Consider the following 19,693-nt stretch of genomic DNA (forward strand, 5'->3'; position numbering starts at 1 on the left):
GACTGTGCTCACAGCCCTGCCTGGCCCTTTCTTAGGTCCCTGGGTCCAGCTAAAGCCTGGTTCAGCTAACAGGGATGCTGCCATCTAGTGGTTATTCCTGGCTTTCTCTCCGGAGCCCATAGGACGTTTGCTGGGCCAGCCGGTCCTGGAGTCGGCTGAAACTGTCCAGATAGACAGGCATACCACAACTATAGTGACAGATACCCACAGGTGTCACAAAGCCTTAAAAATACTGCAGTCAGGGCCTTGAGGGGCCAAGCAGAAGCATGAGAGCTCTGCATTTTTCCTGCCTGGAACTCATCCACCCGAGCATGTGCGGAGGCTGAGGTCCCAGCTCAGAATTCCCTGACCTCAAAGTCCACGCCAGCATAAAACCAGTGAGGTGGTCTTAGGAGTGCATTTTATCTGTCTGTACCTATTCCTTGGGTGTGATTGCAGGTGATCATAAGCACTGCACATCCACACCCTGCCTGGAAGGGGATCTGGGGATGAGACATAGGGAATCTGCCCTGGGCTGAGTTCCCCGGGTCTTGGATCACTGGTGCTCATGAGGCTTTAGTCAGCTGCATGAGGCTTTAGTAGGCGGAGACAAAGTGCCTGTTACTTTATAGATAAAGTAGGTATTAAGGAGAACATATTTGTAGCAAGCTGGGGAAGCCAGACCGGATTGGGGGAGGGGCGGGAGGGGCGGGGTGAAGAGTCCTGGCTGACTCCCCTTCGCCCTCTGCTGGCAACTTTGGGGATTGGATGCTGACTTGGGGCACAAGGAACTCACTGAAGAGAAACCTGGATTCCTTGCTCTGTTTCTTTGATTACCTTGTCCAGTGGCCTCTTCAGTCTGGGAGGAAGGTTAAGATCAAAATGTTACAGCTAGGACTTCACTTACAACTTACAATCCACTCATTGTAACTCAAAGACTGGCATCAAATTTATTATTATCTTTTGTTAAATATTTCAGAACTTTTCAGAGAACATTGTCTACAAGGTCATAGTAGGTTGCTTCCCCAGTACATTTCTGTGTGTGCAGTTACATGACAGGAGGAGAGGTGGCACAAATTGGCGGTACACACGATGGAAGGGGCTAGGGGTCAGGGGGCTCTGCATTCACATTGCATGCTTTGGTCTCTGAGAGAGAACATCCTCCAGACTTCCACTAGGAACGCCTGAGATCCAAATCCCACAGGCAGGTGACATGCAGAGGAACGATGAAGGTCAATGGAGGACAAGGAGGACTACAGTCATACAAGCATTCAAGGTGTCATAGAGTAATGATATACTCAATGGGGAGGGTCTGATGAGCAAGCCCCTGCTTGCTGCATGGTCGCCTGTCCTGCAAGCGTCTTATTGAGATGGGGCTGGGGATCGGGGCTGATCTCCTTGCACTAACTGACATGAGGGTCTTTTTCCTGTTGAGAGTGGGTGGGCTGTGTGAGCTGAAACCCGAAGTTCTGGGCAGAATGGCTCCAGCCTCCAGGGGGCCTCTCAGCTGCAATCCTGTGAATGCAAAGGCTTGTCCTGTCCAGGTGCCACTGTGAGGCACAGGGAAAGGGAAGACACAGGCAAGGTCCTCTAAAGGTCACAGGAACGACCACTGATGGTTGAGTGACACCTGGCAATGGGGTTCTGTTTGCCAGCCCCAGAGCCTTCCTCAGTGGAACCCAGTGTTTGTCTCTCATGAGAAACAGTCAGATCCCAGACCCAGGGAGAAGAACCGAAAGGGGCAGCTTTAGAACATCAGCTCGTTAGTCAGATTCTGGGCCAGTCGGTGGAGCGGTGGAGTCTGGGGACGAGAGAGAGAGAGAGAGAGAGAGAGAGAGAGAGAGAGAGAGAGAGAGAGAGAGAGAGAGAGAGAAGGAGCGGGGAGGGAGGGAGAGAGATATGACTACGGTATCTGCTAAGACTCTGACTTAGTTAAGGAAAGCCTTATAGATGTAGTAAAGCTGTCCTTGGGCCCTCTTCTGACTGAGTTTTGAAAGCAAATTCCTCACAGCAGATGAAATAGTCTCTGACATTCTGATAAAAACAAACAAACAAACAAACAAAAAACGAAAAAACCTTTTAAATGGTTCTTCTCAACCCTCAGGGCTGGGCATTCTGCTCCCCTCTTTGTAACTGGCTCATTGTGGATAGATACCCGTTCCATGGGCTAGTAAGCCATCTTAGATTTCATTTAGCTCAATGTCCACAAGTGCTTGTCCCTGGGGTAGGCACTCCCGTGATTGCACTCAGGAGAGGACCTCCCCCACTCTCCCCGATTTTGTTTTGTTTGTTGCTTTGAGATGTAAACCTGGCACTCTCTTTTCAGCCTTTGAGAGGCAGGAGAAGAAAGTCCGTCACCATGGGAAGGAAGAGCATTTGTGAATGGCACTGGTGTGGCCAGGTGCTGGGAGGTGGTGGCTCAAGTCTAGCTCTACCTCCATTACCATGTGACTCTATGACTCTCACACTGTGAGGGGAGAAGGGTAGTCTGGGACAGTAATGGTGACAGAGTTCAGGGGAGCTTTTGAGCCTGGAGGCTGGCTATTTCCAGCTAAGAAGGTTGTAGAGAGGGAAGAGGAACATCTCCAGGTTGGAACCAGAGGAGATGAATTCCCAACAGGGGCCTCCATCTCTTTGCTCACCCTGCAAGAGTAGTCCCCTATCCCAGATGTCAGAGCCCTAGGGACAGGTGGCCTTGCCTGGGTTTGCCTTAGTAGCTGTCGTCTGTGAAGAAGGGTGGGCCGGCTGATGGGGAGCAGTCACCCTCCTCGGATGGCCGTGAAAGCTCCCCGTACTCAGTGTTGTAAAACACCTGGCCTCCTTGTGTCCCCCAGTTGGGTTGCCGCCGCCTCCCCTGTGGGTCAGGGTGTGTTCTGGTAACATCCACAGTCTGACCAGGTCCTTTAGAGCTGCCAAGACAGGGAGGATGGTGTCGGTAAGCAAAGACAGAGGAAATGGACCTGAGGCACAGCTGATTGACTCACAGTGACACAACCCACATGAAGCTGGCCCAGACACTTTGGGAAATACACAGCCTTGACTGAAATAGCAAACCAGATCTGATTTGGTAACACTCACTGGCGCCTGAACACAGGACCATGGGAATGTCTGATTTCATCCCACTATACTTGCTTTTCTACACCAAGTGAAGGCACCTGCTTAGTGCAGGTGTCCTCTACTAGCTCATCATCACGTGTTTCCAAGAGAACCCTGCAGAGAATAGCGCCCTCTGCTGCTGCTTACGGAGAGGTGCAGTGCTTTTAATGAACTGATCATGTGTGCGCGCGCGTCTGTCTGTCTTCTTTTGAATTCTGTATACTATCTGGCTTCCATTGAGCCCTATTTTCTGGACCCTATTTTCTTCTTCCTTCATCACCAAGCATCTGAGGTATGGCATGACCTTCCTGCTCATTACTGTTTTGGGTGTATTGCCATCCTAAATCAGCAGTCCCTGTCTTGCCCAGCTCAGTAAATGACACCAATGTTTACTCAGTCACTTAATCCAAGCACCCAGCTATGATCCTTGCTTTTCCTTAGTCCTGAAATCCAGAAGAAAACTCAAAGAAAGAGGTGACTTCCATCCAGAAGTCCTGTCTATTCTAACTGTGAAAGCATACAGGTACATTTCTCCACCCTCGTGCCCCTCATTTAGAGGGAGCCTGCCATCATTGCAGGCTCAGAGATATCTGCCTGGCAGGTCTCTCTGCTCCCACTCTTGTCTCCCTATAGTCCCATCTCCACAGAAACCCCTTAAGTTAGGTATGACATCACAGTCTCCTGACACCCCCCCCCCCCAAAGGCCTCCCATCACTATTGTAGTGAAATTCCAGCTTCTCAGCATGGTCTAGCAGAGAGGGGCAGGTTGCAGACCCTTCCTGCCTCTTCGTTAGTCCATCGTGCTTCATCCTTAGCTCTCAGTTTGACTTTTCTAGAAAATGCTGATTTATCGTTGTTTTGCTTAGCATAATGCTTTTGAGGAAATCTTAACACCAATCTTCTCTCTCTCTCTCTGTCTGTTTCTGTCTTTTTTTAAAAGACTGAGTTGCAGTCTGATTATCTTTTGTTTTGCTTGGTACCTGAAAATTTTATTAAAAAAAATTTTATTATTGTAGTGGGGGGTACCTTGTGAGTATTACAGTATATTTTAGCCAAATTCGCCCCCTCCATCATTCTCCTTTATCTCACCTTCCCCCTTAGAATAAGTTCAACAGGTCTCATCTTTCCATTTCAAACATGAACGTAATATTTCCATCACACTCACCCTCTCCCTATATCTTCTCCCTGCCACTGGTACCAACTCCCCCGACAGAGTCTGTTTTACCTTTGTGTCTTTTGTTTTCGAAAGAAAGACATTTCTATTTAAGATAGCTACACAGGGAGTTTCATTATGACATTTTCATGTATATATGTATTATATTCCACATTGGTTCATCCCCTCCATTTTTCTTTCTATCTTGGGTCCCTTTTTTATGATAATTTCAACAGGTTATGCTTATCTTTGAAGTCAAATAGTTCTGGATATTTCTCCAGAGTTTAGTATTCTGAACCAATTTTCCCAGGTATCTTTTTAACATATAGATTCAGGTGTTCTTTTCTTTATGAGTATATATCTTGAATTATACATTTTAAAATATTAATTTTCCTCCACTGCTTACATTTTCTTATTCAGAGACTCTAATCTCACACATATTGAATCTCTTCTACTCATCTTCTGTATCTATTACTTTCTTTCTGATCCTTTAAAATCTTTATTTCAATATTATTTTGTTTGTTTTTTTCATGTTTATTTTCTGTGTTCTCCACTGTAAGTCTGGTCATACACCTTTTCCCTAAGGTCTTAATGTTTGAGAGGATTTATCTTTTAATTTCATTTTGTTCCTGAATTTAGTCATTTTAAGTCTTCACATTGTTCATTTCTATTCTGAATTATTTAATTTCTGATTCATGATACATCTGTTTGTTTCATTATATATTTAATTCCTGTTGGAATGTTGTGTTACGTTTCCTCTTTTTTTAAGAATGTCCTACTGTGAAGTTTTAATTCTAATTTCCTGTTTTAGTGTTTATAATAACTTTGGATGGACAGTGCTTGTTTTTTCTGTTCATGATTATTCATGCTGGAATTTCCTACACCATAAATAGCAGGTTATCCTGTGTGAGGGACTGGGGATTTAGATGCTGCAGTGGCTTAAATGTATCCTCCAAAGTTCAAGTGTTGGAAGCTCAATCCCCAACACGACAGGGTGGAGAGGTGACTGGGTCACCTGGATTAACGTTATCAGCTCAGGAGATGGTTTGTTATAAAGGCAGTCGGGTGAGTTGCTCTCACTTTTGCCGTGGGATGATGCAACAAGAAGGACCTTATCAGATGCTGGCACCATACACTTGCAATTCCCATCGTTGAGAACCATATACATTTCTGTTCATTAGAAGTTACCCAGACTCAGGTATTTTGTTATAGTAGTGTAAGTTGAACTGAGAGAGATGACTTCCTAATTTTCTTCATTCAAAAGTGCTGAATCAGACACACATCTTTGGTATCACATCAAATTCCCTTGACTGCATCCTTCCTACCAAGGACTCCATTCATGTTCTGTATCATAACACCATCAGTGGTCAACCAGCCCCTTCTCCAGGGAGTGTTAGGCTCTCTCACTGGGTGCTGCTACGTGGCCATGCTAACCAACCACAAGCCCAGACTTTCTAGATCTCTTTTTATCTACAGACTTGGATAAACCACTATACCACAGGTATGGGATCCGACATCTTGAATGGTCACTGCAAAGATAATGCAACCTAGAAGGCAGGAAGACTTGATTCCCTGTGGGGTGAGTGGGGACTAAGAGCTAACTGGAGACAGGAAGGGCCTAGGCAGGTAAACTCCCTCCTTCTTCTCCCCGTAGACACCTCCAAGATGTCTTGCTTCTTGTCTACTCTTGCATTTGTTTGGAGAACGTAAGCCATGTGATCTGCTGCACCTTTCCTGGCTCATTATAATGCATTTCCGAGGAAATCTGTTCAAAGAACAGTGCCCTCTGTTGCCTCTGCAGCGAGGTGCAGTTTCTGTAATGAACACACTGTGTGTGTGTGTGTGTTTGTCTTCTTGTGAATTCTGTATATTGTCTTGCTTCTGTAGGACCATTATCTTCCAGAACTTTCTTCTTTCTTTATCACTAAGCAGCATTTCCTTCCAGTTCACTGGAAGCAGTACCCTCCCAAGATGGCTGTCCTTAGGGCTTTAGACTTATATGAGAAGCTCTGTTCTCCTCTACCAGATCTCAGTCTGTCCATTCTCTCCCGTATGTGTGGCTACTGTCCCCAGGACTTTGCCACATGTTCTTTTCATGGAATGGCCTTCATCTGACTCTCTGATGACTCAGGCTTGGCTCTGCTGGTGTTGAGTTCCTTATCCCCCCATCACCCTATGCACACAAAATAGAATCCCCATGGTTTTTCCAAAACCATGTTACTAATAGAAGTCACCTGATGATGGAAATCAATTTTAAGAGAAAAAGAGGCAAAGATGCACACTACAGATACAGATCTTGGGCAGGACCCCCCAGTCTGCCTGTGTTAGCAGTGCAGCAAACATGCTCTTTGTAGGTTGGTAGAAAAAAAATCAAATACAGGTTGAGCATCCCTAACATAAAAATTCAAAATTTAGAGCTGGGCATGGTGGCTCACACCTATAATCCCAGATGCTCAGGAGGTGGAGATCAGGAGGATCTCAGTTTAAGGTCAGCTCAGGCAAAAAGTTAGTGAGACCTCATCTCAGCAAAAAAGCTGGCTGTGGGGGTACATGTCTGTAATCCCAGCTACACAGAAGACATAAGTAGGAGGACCCTAGTTCAGGCTAACCAGGGCAAAAACCATGAAAAACAGAATGTGTGAAAAATAACTAAAGCAAAAAATGGCTGGGTGTGGGTGGCTCAAGTGGTAGAGTGCCTACATAGCAAGCACGAGGCCAAACTCAAACCCTAGCACCACCAAAAAATTTGTTTTAGTTAAGTATTTTAATAGCAAACACAAGAAAATATCCAATCTTGCTAAATAACTAAATGAAAATTAAATTAAAATACATGTACTTGGGGAATCCAGACTTCTCTGAAATCTGAGGTTTTGGATTTTGAATGTTTAGATTAGGGTTGTTCAACTGGTAAAGTCTAAATAACCATAAACCTCTGTGTTAATCCTTAATTATCCCAAATCTAAAAACCTTTGAAATCTGAAACATTTCTGGTCCCATGGAGTTTGGACAACCTGTAGTTGGTAAGTTGTAGGAACCATAAATCTAGTTAGCGGCAGCATCATGCATTGGTTCAAAGCAGCACAGGTGTGATGGTGCACTCCTAAAATCCCAGCGCTGTGGACACTGGGACAGGAGCATCCTGAGTTTGAGGACAGTCTGGGCTACACAGTGAGACCCTGCCTCAAAACGACCCAAAGTGGTCTCCTGCAGACACTAATGTGAAAGGTACAAAGGAGTGATCTGAGGAAAATAGGAAAGACCAATGTTTCATATAATATCGTCGGGCTTGTCATTTAAATATGTGTGCATCAACTTAGAAAGTGAATATTCTAAGTGGACATTTAACTCTTTTATTAATACTCTCAAAAATTTAAATATTCAAGGGGCCAAACTTGTTTTTGCTGACTATTTTGTTGAACAAGTGCAATCACCTTCTATCTGGATTGCCCTTTGTGCAGACAATCTTGGGAGTATTCTGTTAGCAAAATAGGACACCAGTGGACTCAGGTTACATTATCTGCTCTTGTGGCCACAGGGCTAGGTGCTGAGGGGTCAGGGCTGGGGGTGGCCTACTCTTGGCTGGGGGAAGGGTGTATGCGTGATGCGGCATGGTGGATTGTGCACAGTTTCACAGATTTATGCACAGTTTCACAGATTTGCAGCATGTGAGCATCTGTCCAATGCAAGGGAGGTGCTGGGACCAGCACCCAGGTGCTGTTGGGTCAGGATGGTGATGGGAGAGGGGGGCTCCTTCAAAGATGGGAGATGGGGAGGGGATTGGGTGATCAAAAGCCTTGAGTCAAATCAGTTCACCTTGGACACACCAAAAGGTAACAGGGAGCCATGAAAGATTTCGAATAAGACTGACAGGGCATAATCAAGCTCCTGCCTCCTTCACTAGACCACTCACTGCTCAAGGCCTTCCCCAGGAAGGCAATGCCCAACTTTGCAGGAGAAGGGGCTCCGGGAGCCCTTACCTGAAGCTGCCTTCTTGTCTATGTCTGCTTTCTATCCGCTCAAACTCCTCTGAGGCCAGCACCATCCCGCTGTCCGTCTGGTTATCCTGTTCAGAGAGAACCAGCCAAGGCTGTGGACCACATGTTAGGCCCTTCTGCAGGGCAGAAGTTCCCCAGCCAGGATGGGGCCACCATGAACCTACACCCTACTGACATGACACCTGTCCCTGTAGGAACTGAGTCAGATAAGGGGTATCTACTCCATCACCAGAGCATACAGGTGAAGGTCACATACCCACCATACAGGGAGAATCTGAGGACTTTGGGGATCCAGGCCTGGTCTATGGGATATTCCAGACCAGAGGACTGAAAGGTGGCCAAGCATGTACTTAGGGTGAGAGTAGAGTGGGTAAGGTTTTCATTTTGAATCCCACAGAATGGGGGAACATCAGTCTTTTCAGAGCTTGGTCTTTGACTTCAAGGTCTTTGGCCCTAGAGACACAAGCCTAAGTCTATGTGGTCTGGTCAAGGACTCCACTCACCTTCCACTGGTCCTATCTGCATGGGACTAGGACTGGAAATCCTGGCATGACTCCTGGCTGTGTGCCACCACAGCTCAGGCCTGGACTGTTCACTCTCCTCTTTTACAATAGACACACTTGTCCAGCCTCACAGAACTTCCTGACCTTGACTGCTTGACCTGATCTGAGGACACAGGTGTCAACACCTGAGTGAACTACCTGCAATTTTTCCTGCTCCCCATATCCCATAATCCTCTTCTATTGACACTGTCCTCCTTTTTCTGGGTTAGTGGCATCCACTACCCAAGGAGGGTCCATGACTCAGGCTGATCCATCAGGAACTATCTGGAACATGAGTTGTGTTTCCACTGGGGTTTCCATGTTGCTGGGAGAGATAAGGCTTGGGGTTCTCAGGGAGGGGAGAATGAAATCCTGTCATCAGAGGACATTGTGTTAAGTGAAATAAGCTGGACACAGAAAGACAAGAATCATGTTTTTTCTCGTTTGTGAAAACTATGATCTGAAAGTAGAATACTGATTAATACAGAGGTAAGGAAAAGGGAGGGAAAGTGGATAAGGGGAGGGTAGTTTTTTTTTTTAATGTATACTGCACACATGGGTTGAAATATCACCCTGAACCCAATTATATCTACAATCTATACATGTTAACCAAAAATAAACTATTTTAGATGTCCTAGTTGATTTTTGTCACTTGGCTCAGGAATCCCTGATGTTTACCTTCCCCTGAGGTTACCCTGGTCCTGCTCTAAGATGCATGGCACTCTCTTTTCCCTTACCACAGAGGCTTTGTAGGTCGTAGGGGTCATGGGGAATTCTTCAAATGTCTTCATCCTGGAGGGACCCTCTGTCTGAGTTCCTCTGGCCAGGCACCCGGGAAAGGACACACAGTTGTAATATCTGTGGGAAGCACACAGAAAGCACTGAGAAGCATACCCCGGTCACCTTCCTGAAAGCTGCCCCCATCTCTCCAGTCCCCTTCTTCCAGAGAAGGACCCCCAGTCTGGGGCAGAATATGGATGAAGCCTGAGTCTGACTCATCCCTGGGTCCTGCCTCAGATGTCCACCACATAGCCCCAGTCCGGGTTCCTGGGTCTCCCTCCTCTCTCCTCCCCTGAGCTGCATTTCCTCTCCAGTACAGGAGTGATGAAACCTCTGAGTCCACCGTGAGGGCTCTGCAGCAGAAGGGGAGGGGAGTGCCTCTATCCCAGGTGTGACGTGGAGCTGGTGAGTGTTGGGTGTGACTTTTTTCCCCCAGATGGGCCACTGTGGCAAGGCAGGTGATCTTGCTGCTGCAAGCCACGGACTTGCTTTATGTGTGTGTGTGTTGGTGGGCAGTTAGTAGAAGTAGTCTCGAAAGAACCAGTTCACTGTTCTTGTCACCAGGCCTGGCCTGGCCCTTCTTTATGCTGGAGGAGGACTCTTTGTGGGCAGGGCTCTTAGAGCCCAAGTCTCAGCCACACTGGTGGGAATGTGGATAACTCAATGTCCCAGAGCTATAAACCGCTAAGGGTGAGAGTCCCAGGATCCAGGACTCTGGGAACTTAGGTTAAGTCTTATGGCTGAATATGGGCAGTAAGTGACCTTTCCTGATCCCAGGGACTGGTGGCCCTTGGACTTGCCCTGGAGATAAATCAGTGATTATATACTGGGATGAGTCTTGGCTCAAACCCACCCCACTCCACTTTGTCTTTCTGCAAAAAAATGTACCCAAGGTGGGTAGTCCCCTGAAATTGGGGTGAAGGGGCCCTCGGGGGACAGGACTACAGGGAAGGCCAGTTGCTATGATTTGGGTATGGCTTCAGTGTGTCCCCCAAAGGTTCATGTCCTCAAAGGTTGATCCTCAGTGTGGTGGTACAGAGATGGTGGAAATTTAAAGAGGTGAGGCCTAGTATAAGGTAGGGTAACACCCTCAAAAAGGGTTAATGTGGTTCTCTTGGGATCCCAGTTAGTTCTCAGGTAGTGAATGATTATAAAAATAGCCACCTTGGTCCATGAAGCCCTCTGGCTTCCAGTGTCTCCATACACTCTCTTCTTTATTTGCTTCTGCTATCATGATGTCATCAGCCATGAGACTCTCCCAACAGCTGAGCAGATTCCAGAAAATGCTCTTGAACCTCCATAACTGTGAGCTAAAGTAACCTCTTTACTTCATAAAGTACCCACCTCAAGTACCTTGTTATAGCAAGGGAGAAGCACAGGTCACATGCCTTCAAGGTGCCCATAGATGACTAGGTTCACAAGAACACCAGTGATCCCAGTGCTGTCTGCAATTCAGCATCTCTCAAGTCACTATAAGCTGCCTTTTCTCAATGACTCATGAAGATTAAAACACTGCTTCCAAACTTCTCTCCCACTACCCCCATTCCCTGACTTGAGGAGGGTGACTGACCTGGCAGCCAGGCTGTGGTGATGCACACTTGGTGGGCTGCCCTCAGTGTCAGCCTCAGCGATGTGCAGAGCTGTGGTGGATGTTTGCAAGAAGCTGCCTTCTTCTGAGCTCTGAGAGCCATGCAGGGCCATGCAATCCTCCTCCTCCTGGCAGGAAGAGAAGAGGTGGGTAGGGTCAGAGACCACACATGTACTGTTCCTCAGCCCTACTCCTGCACTCATGATTGCTTGGTGTCCTGATGTCTGAAATGGGGTCAGAACAGGCTGTGTGTGTGTGTGTGTGTGTGTGTGAGTGGGAGAGAGAGAGAGAGAGAGAGAGAGAGAAAGGTGCTTTGAGGATCAAATAAGTTCGTGCAGGACCTAGCACACTTCAGTATGGTATGGAAGACCGGTTGCTGAAGGCATGCCAGGACAACCTTGTTCAGCTCTGCTAACAGCCCTGCCAGGTTCCCATGTGCAGAAGAGGCAGACCAGCCTCAGCTGAGTATCCTCAATCCAGGTCCTAAATCATGAAGTATCAGCTCTGAGCTGCTCTGGTTTCCCACCCTCAAGGAACACCACTGGGGAAGGAGAGATGCAGGATGCACAAATCCAGTCTTCCAGGAAGACAGAACAGTCTTGCAAGCCCAGGGAGGACTAGCTGGGGAATTCCTGTGAGCAAGGATGATCTCTGCAAAGCAGATGGAGCAAGCACCAATGTTCCATGCCCAAAAGAAAGATGTGCGTGTCTCCACTTGGAGTGGTTGGGTGTGGAGAAGGAGTTGTGGGCAGTGGGCACTGGAGGGCAGGCTCAGGGGTCTGGGACCTGACATGCATGACCTTTGCCTGGTGACTGAGAGGTGAGCAGAGCTTAGAGAGGCTTGCAGGGGCAGTCAGGGCAAAGACCCAGGACACAGCCAGAGGTTGTAGCAGAATAGGGCAGAGATGGGGCTCACCTGCAGGCTCCCGCCCTGCAGCAGGTCACCCAGGATCTCTACCAACTCCGAGAAAGCAGGTCTCGCTTTGGGGTCTCCAGACCAACAATTCAGCATGATATGGCGTCTGCAGAGTAAAACTGGCTGTTGACCTGTGGTGTGAGGCACTCTGACCCTTCTGCTGGCTAACCACAGCCCTCCCACCTCCCCTGGGTCCCTGCAATGGTTTGAATGTGGCTTCCAAAGGTTCATGTGCTAGAAGCTTGGTCCTTAATGTGATGGTGGTGAGGTGGCAGAACCTTTAAGAGGTGGGGCCCAATGCAAGGTGATTAGATCATGAGGGCTCCATCCTCATGAATAGATTAATGCTGGTCTTGTGGAATGGTTAGGTATCACAAGAATAAATTAGTTCTCCAGAGAGCAGGTTGTTATACAGAAAGCCCAGCCCCTCTCTAGTCTCTTGCTTCTTGTCTTGCAATGTGATCTCTCTCTCACATTTCCCACCATGATACCATCCTCCATATTGTGAGGGAGCCAGAAGCCCTTCCCAGAGCTGAATAAATGCTGGTCCAGTTCTTAAACTTCCAAGAGCCTGACCTGAATAAACCTCTTTTCCTTATAAAGTACCCAGTGTCAAGTATTTTGTTATAGGAACATAAAGCAAACTAAGACCATCCCTTGTACCTCTACTGCCCTAATTTTTGACTAGGCATTTGCTGTCTCTTCTGCCTGGGACACCCTTCTCCACCATTATCCAGTTGTTTCTACACTCCTTCTTCAAGTGTCACCTCACTGAACCATCTTTGGGATCACCCTGATTCTGTCTGGCTCCTGTCAAGTGTTCTCAGAGCACCCATGCCTCCCCTTCTCATGCCCATCACAGCTATGCGACTATCTGTGTGTGTGCACGGGGCAGGGGGTAGGCTTGCTTTATTGGCTCTGGACTATCTGGGGACAGCACACAGTAGGGGAGGAGGGGAGTTGCCATTGGATGAGTGGACGAGTCAGTGGTAGTGTAAGACTGTGTCTATTGTGGGCCCTGTGCCCATCCAGGTGTAACCTGTCCCCTCTCCTGTCTTCGCACTCTCTCTCCTGTGCCTGAATACCATTTCCTGTCCCCCTGTTCCTACATGACACCCTTCCTATGACTCCCCCCATGGCTGCATACTCCTCTGCCTGTACCTGTCCCCAGGCCCTCTTTCATGCCTGTGCACCCCTTTTTCTACCTGCATGCGTCCTGTCCCATGCCTTCCCACAACCTTCCCTGCTACCTGTGACTGTACACCTCTCTCCCTGTGCTCATCCCCACCTGCATGACCAGCTGGGATACTCACATGGCAGGAGTGGCCAGCTCTGGGGCCCTCATCCGGGTACCTTCTTTCAGCCGTTGGCAGAACTCCTCATTGATCTGCACCCCAGGGTATGGGGATGCTCCTACCGGCAAGAAGGGGATGGGGGATGGGAGTGGGTGGGGAGCAGGCTGTTCATTGCTCAGCCCAGCCTCCCAGTTGCCCCTGTCCTGTCCCCTCCTCTCTTCCTCTTACCCCCTGTGGCAGTGTGAAGATGAGGACTCACCCTGCTGGAGCTGGGCAAGTTGCTCCCCTCCCCCAGCTCTAGTTCTTCATTTGGTTAATAGGGGATGAGGCCATTCACTTGTCAGGGGTGCCGTGGGCATCCAGGCGTTCAACATGTGTTAGTGAGGTCAGGTATGGGGACCCACAGGGTCTGAGGGGAATTTCAGGCCACTTACCTTTACCCAGTCCATTTATTTATTCATATGCATTTACTTATTTATGGGATGAGAGCATGCTAAGCATACGCTCTCCCGCTGAGCTACATCCCACTCTCCCAACCCCCTTCATGCAGCCTGGATCCTTCCCAGCCCTCTGGCTCACACAGCAGCCCCCAACCGTCCTAAACTCTTTCTGCTCTTTAATTTTCAGCAACAGCGTCATCATCATTACCACTTAGTGACACTTTACATTTTGTTCATTGTCCACCCTTCATGGGGATTTTGTCATGTTCCCACGTGGGACTTGCATAAGTTGGTGCATTTGCGGAATAGCAGTGGGCTCCCTCTGGGACTTCCATGGAACTGTCAAGTCAACCAAGGCTTTCTCCTGACACAGGGTCAAGATGGTGCCAGTTGGCCTGTGTTGGAGGCTAAGTCCTCTGGGAAGTTGGGCCAGGCTAGGTGGAGGCCCATGAGAAACCACCTGCACCAGTATGACCTGGGCTGGGTGTTCTTGTGCACACCTCTAGGATCCCAGTCCCTGGAGCCATGTGAGCCCCTCCCCTCCCCTGGCAGGGCACCTGCCTTTCACTCACCCAGGGAGAAGATCTCCCAGAGCAGCACCCCAAAGGACCACACATCGCTCTGTGTGGTGTACACCTTGTCAAAGATGCTCTCAGGGGCCATCCACTTCAGGGGCAGCCGGGCCTGGGGGGCGTGAGGCAGAGGGAAATGTGTCCCATGGGGAAAGGGGAGAGGCCTTAGGCCAGACACTGGAATAGCCCCCACCACCAGGTTCCTTATGCCTAAATTGAAGGCATCTTCCCTGTTCTGCTCTGTGGGTCCTGAGGCCCCTCTCATCTTCTTAGGTTTCTTGGGGGGAGGAAGGCTCTCTCTTTTTTTTTTTTTAAGTACAGCTCAGGGTAGTCTTAAACTTGGGATCCTCTTCAGTTTGTTGGTTACTTGTCAGGGGTTCTTGCACCCCCTCCTACAATTCCAGATCCTTGGCCCAGCCTTTTGAAGTAATGCATCCTTTAACACCTTCACCATCCCCAGATATACATGCTCCATGCATTCACTGTATCCCTACACTAGATGCGGGGTGGTCACTTCCGACTCTTGGGGCTCCTGATGTATGTCCCTCTCCCTTTCATGGCCTTTACCTGGGAGTCCTGAACACCACTGCCCTTCAGACTGGTCTCTGCCTCCAGCCCAGCCCCATCAATCTGCTGTCCTCACAGTTTACAGAGAGAAGCTTCTGTAAATGAATACCTAATCCCCACTTCCACCTGCCTCCACAAACCTCTGAGTTAGAATAAAGGGCAAAAACCTCCTATGGCTGCTCATGCTAGGCAGGGCGGTCCTCACAGCACACCCTGGACTCATTCTGCTCACTTCCTCCCTCTAACCGTTTTCCTTCCTCTCCTTGGTGGTAACCCCTAATCAGTTGTGCATACTCATTCAGGCACCTGCTTCTGAGCTCTGCCAATTGGAACCACACTGCCTTCAAGCTCAGATGGACTTTTCTGTGATGGCTTCTGCACCAGGCCTGCCCACCTCCAGACAGACATCTCTGGATGCCTCTGCACACTCAGCCCCCACAGAGCAAGCACAGGGATTTGGTGATTACCAAATAGATCAAGGCACTGTGCAAAACACAAGCTCCATCTGGGGCACTATGGACCCTAATTGTCATCTCCTGTCTCTAATCTGACTCAGGTTTTCTCAGTGGGTAGAGTCTCTAGGATCTCTGAGACTTTGGTGGACTCCTGGGGGGCAGCGAATTCCCCCAGCAACTGAGACGGTGACCTGGCAGACCATGGAGTCTATGTCACCACCTCTCCTGCTCCTGGACAGGAAGTCTGTGGTCTTACCCCCACCCCCATTTACTTAGTACCCTGTCTCCCCTCCTCCTGGTGGCCTGCACTCACGCTGCCCTTGCGGACGTAGTCAGGGTCTTTGTAGATATCCCGGGCAAGGCCAAAGTCACAGATCTTCACCACGTCGCTTTCTGACAGTAAGATATTCCGAGCAGCCAGGTCTCTGTGGATGCACTAAGAGTGCAGGGAGGGAGTGGTGGGAGTAATCAGCTCAGATCCTCAAGGTGACACCCAGGCCTGGAGCTCCAGGATGCCCCAGGGGATGCCCTGCCTGAGTCCTGCTCTTTTGAGGAAAGACTTCCATGAATCCTGAGGACTTATGATGGAGAGGGTGCGTGAAACTGGGGACAACCAGATTCTGATTCTATGTACAGCTCTGCCAATGACTAACCAGGAGAGCTTGGGAAGGGAATTCCTCACTTTAGGTTCAGTTTACTCCTCTGTAAAATGGGAAAGACACTATCAACCAAAGGGCTTCCGTGAGGTGAAATCAGAACCAAGCACACCTATGCTTGCTGGTGAGTTTGCACCCTTCTCCCCGTGAAGAATCTAACAGGGGTGGGGATCTACCTTTCGGGAGGCCAGGAACTCCATTCCCCTGGCCACCTGGAAGCTGTAGCAGACAAGGTCTTCCATGGTCAGTGGGCTCAACCACAGATCCTCCACTGTACAAAGGAGGAAGATGGGCTCAGGAGGAGCCTCTTCTGTGACTTCCACCTTCCCCTTTGCTCCAAAAAGGAACATTTGTTAATCCCAGGCACTAGCTAACAAGCATGTCAGACCCCTCTCTTGCCTGTTACAACCACAGTCTGGAACACCTGCATATTACTCCAAGAACAAAAAACACTATTGTGTTACAGGACCTTTGCATTCACTACTTGGTACTGGACTACTTCCACAACCCGTCTTCAAAACTCTTATTATTCATCCTGTGATATTCAAGTCAAATGTGAAAGATCTTTGTGAAAACTACTAGTGAGGTGTCTTCCCTTCTTGAAGTATAGCCTATGGCGTCACCTCCACAGACGCCCCCAGGCTGGGTTATCCCAGGGTGTCTGGGCAAGGGAAAGTCAGGCTCTTACCTTCTTGGACAGGAGGAGCCCGCCCCGCCCCTCCCTTGCCCATCAGGAGCCTTGTGAGTAGAGCCCTGTCGCTGCTCCCAGGCCTCCTTCGATCAGCCTTGGCTCCCTCCACCATTGCGTGGAAACGCCTACGCTGCTCTGGAGACTTCTCCTGCGGATGCGCAAAGTGGGTCTGGGGCGGAGCCCGCCTCCCAAACACAGGCTCCTCCCACTACCACCCCCACCCCACCATGTAGTCCATCTGCTCTCCAGCGGAGATCCTACAGCTGACTGGGGTGCCTACTTACCGCATAAGGACTGAAGGTCTCTCGCTTGGCGCGCAAGAAGTTGGAGAGATTGCCGTATTTGCAGAACTCCACGATCACCATGAGGGGGCCTGGGGTAGCGCACAGCAGGAGCCACGCACGCGGCGACAGAGGGCACCGTTGGAGGGCTATTGCGCAGCAATGCCCCCCATATGCCAGCCTTCTCCCGGCAGCGCCCCGCCTGGCTTCAATCTGACCTGTTCCAAACCCGGCAGGCTCCTCCCATCAGTAGCAAGAATGTGCCCCCCCTCCTGCTTGATCCTATCCCCAGGACAGTCCAGTTCCCTACCGTTGGGCTTGGTGCACGCCCCCAGGAGGTTGACCACGTTGAGATGGTTACCAATGTGGATTAGGATCTTGAGCTCTGACATCAGAGCGCGGTGCTCGCTGGCTGTGGCGCCCTCTGGAGCGGACACAGGGGCCTTAGCATGGTGCGGGACCTGCCTGGCCTCTTTCCTAATACCGGCAGGCTCCAGCTCCTCCTCCCCCAATACTGGCTTAGTTAAGGCACAGTCAGCGGTGCTTTTGGATGAAGGGGAGGGAAGGACAAGAGAAGATGGGCGGCGCAGGGTCCCCAGCACATTCTGCTCGCCTTACAGAGACACAGGCTTCAGGTGGAAGCCTAGCTCTGATTCCCACCACCTTTCTGCCGCATCTTGGGTAAGATTCGGGTTCTGAACCTCGGGTTTCCTTCCTGCACTACAGTTCCACCCAGAGCTGCTGCTCCTCATCCACCTCTGCAGCCCCTTCTACCCGCTGATCCCACACCTTTCAGCATTTTCACAGCCACAGTATCACAGCTGCTGCCTTTGTTGATGCCAAAAGCTGAGGCTTCCACCACCTTCCCGAAAGCTCCATGGCCAAGGACTCTCCCTGTGGAGGCAGGGAACCAGTTTCAGGTAAGCTATATGGGAGTAAGGGTGGAGATGGGTGGGCAGCAGGGCGACCTGTCCCAAGGGCCAGGAAGGAAGGGCCAGGAGCAGGAGGAACACAGGGAACCTCTTTTGCCAAACAGGAAGAACACCAGGAGCAGGAGAGAGGGAGAGGAGAGGCGACAGGAAGGCCTCAGCATCCTCTCCAGGCAGGTGTGATATGTCCATTCTGCTCACAGCAGCAGGAAATGACCTTGGGGGCCTGGGAATTGGGAGCCCTGGCTATGGTTCTGGGGATGCAGGCCCAGATGGAATAGGTCAGGGCAGGTGGAGACCAGGCAGGTCTTGCTGGCATGAGTTCTGAGAATGGAGGGATTTCCGGCACTCCATTCTGCCCAATCCTGCAGCAGCTGAAGCTGCCTCTGCCAGGCAGTGTATGGTGGGTGGAGTAGGCTGGGTTTTGGCCTCACCAAGGTGCAGCCTCTCCCGGGGGAACTCCCACTGGCTGGCATCATAGGACAGGTATTCACACTGCTCCTCCAGAGGCACCTCCCCGGGGTCCATGATGATGGACAGGTAGCCTGTCTTGATGTCTGCATGTGCCGGCTGGGGGGTAGGGATGGGGACAGCTCATTGATTTGTCCATACCACTGTGGCTTGAGTAAAACTTTGCCCTCGATAAATGGCACTTGCTTTAGGGCTTTCAGTCAAGGAAGGGACAAATCTACAGACAGACTCTACCCCTAATGGATCTCAGCATGGAAGTATGGGAGGCTTCTCAGAAGAGGAGGCTGCCAGGATGGGAACCTTATTCTTTGTCCTAAGGGCTATGGAGGGTAGGATCGGGATGGGAAAAGGCACAACAGAGACCCCATTAGGAGCCCAGGAGAGGCTCAGCAAGGGGAGGCACCTTACCCTCCTCATGTTACAGAAGATGAGGAGAAGGAGGACCCAGAAGAAGACAGCGATGACCCCGGTGCCGACGAGAATCACTATCTCCATGCTGCTTTTATCCTCAGATCCTGAGTGGGTGGAAAGTGGGTGCACGTGAGGGAGGAGAGGATGCACCCTGTGGGAAGCGCCACTTCTAGTGGGCACGTCTTCCTTGAGGTGGCCACAAGAAGGCGCCAGTTAGGGGCAAGAGGTGAATCTAGAGGCGTCTGGGGCAGGAGACGGTCAGCCAGACCTTCCACCGCCACGCTGGCAGAAGAGTTGACGCAGCCCTTGGCATTGCACACGCTGCACAGATAGCGGCCGGCGTCCTCCTCGCGCACCCGCTGGATGCTCAGCTTCTGGTTTGAGTCTGCCAGGTCGATTCCTGCAGTGGGCAAGTTGGAGGTTCCAGCCCTGGTGAGGCTGGGGGGCGTTGGCCTTGTAGGCCTCCGAATCCTGCCCGTTGGCCGGAGCTACCCTCCCTACCAGATTCTTCCTCCAGCAGTCTTTCGTCTTTGTACCACACAATGCTGGGCACATGCGTTCCGGCCACCGGACACCGCATTTCCAGGGAGTCGCTCACGTTCACCAGGAGATCGGTCAAGTTCTGTGTGAGCCGAGGAGCTTCAAGGGCTGGGACGGGAATGGAGAGAGAGCTAAGTGGAATTGCAGAAGAGAGGGTGGGAGGGGTGCAAAGTTGAGATGGGTTCCAGGACACTAAAGGAGAAATTATGCAAGGGAGGACTGTGCACCTCCACGATGGGGTTGCACAAGGGGACACTACTGTCCGCCCAGACTTGTGAATGGACTACCCAGGCGGTGCTGGGCTGGATGCAAAGGCGGAAGCTGCCGAGGCTAGAT

The 19,693-nt window shown here is 50.1% G+C and overlaps 1 protein-coding gene across 3 annotated transcripts in view; it reads right to left on the reverse strand.

The window, feature by feature from the left end:
* Positions 1-903: 903 nt before the first annotated feature.
* Flt4 (fms related receptor tyrosine kinase 4) overlaps positions 904-19,693 on the reverse strand; it is a 45,344-nt gene continuing 26,554 nt past the window's right edge. Inside the window, exons 14-31 of one of the 3 annotated variants that reach the window (XM_074057485.1) lie at positions 19,319-19,465; positions 19,086-19,217; positions 18,815-18,921; positions 18,370-18,505; positions 17,796-17,900; positions 17,317-17,430; positions 17,010-17,098; positions 16,723-16,873; positions 16,211-16,305; positions 15,692-15,814; positions 14,357-14,468; positions 13,363-13,462; positions 12,050-12,155; positions 11,116-11,261; positions 9,503-9,623; positions 8,206-8,291; positions 2,679-2,888; positions 904-1,494 (exon numbers count right to left, since the gene is read on the reverse strand). In XM_074057485.1, the coding sequence (XP_073913586.1) occupies positions 2,690-2,888; positions 8,206-8,291; positions 9,503-9,623; positions 11,116-11,261; positions 12,050-12,155; positions 13,363-13,462; positions 14,357-14,468; positions 15,692-15,814; positions 16,211-16,305; positions 16,723-16,873; positions 17,010-17,098; positions 17,317-17,430; positions 17,796-17,900; positions 18,370-18,505; positions 18,815-18,921; positions 19,086-19,217; positions 19,319-19,465 (2,069 nt within the window). In that variant the 3' untranslated portion in view covers positions 904-1,494; positions 2,679-2,689. Of the gene's footprint in view, positions 1,781-2,678; positions 2,889-8,205; positions 8,292-9,502; positions 9,624-11,115; positions 11,262-12,049; positions 12,156-13,362; positions 13,463-14,356; positions 14,469-15,691; positions 15,815-16,210; positions 16,306-16,722; positions 16,874-17,009; positions 17,099-17,316; positions 17,431-17,795; positions 17,901-18,369; positions 18,506-18,814; positions 18,922-19,085; positions 19,218-19,318; positions 19,466-19,693 lie in introns of those variants that run through there. The other 2 variants (XM_074057484.1, XM_074057486.1) reach the window with 2 other exon arrangements.

The sequence above is a fragment of the Castor canadensis genome, chromosome 16 (genome assembly GCF_047511655.1).
Source record: "Castor canadensis chromosome 16, mCasCan1.hap1v2, whole genome shotgun sequence".
NCBI lineage: Eukaryota > Metazoa > Chordata > Mammalia > Rodentia > Castoridae > Castor > Castor canadensis.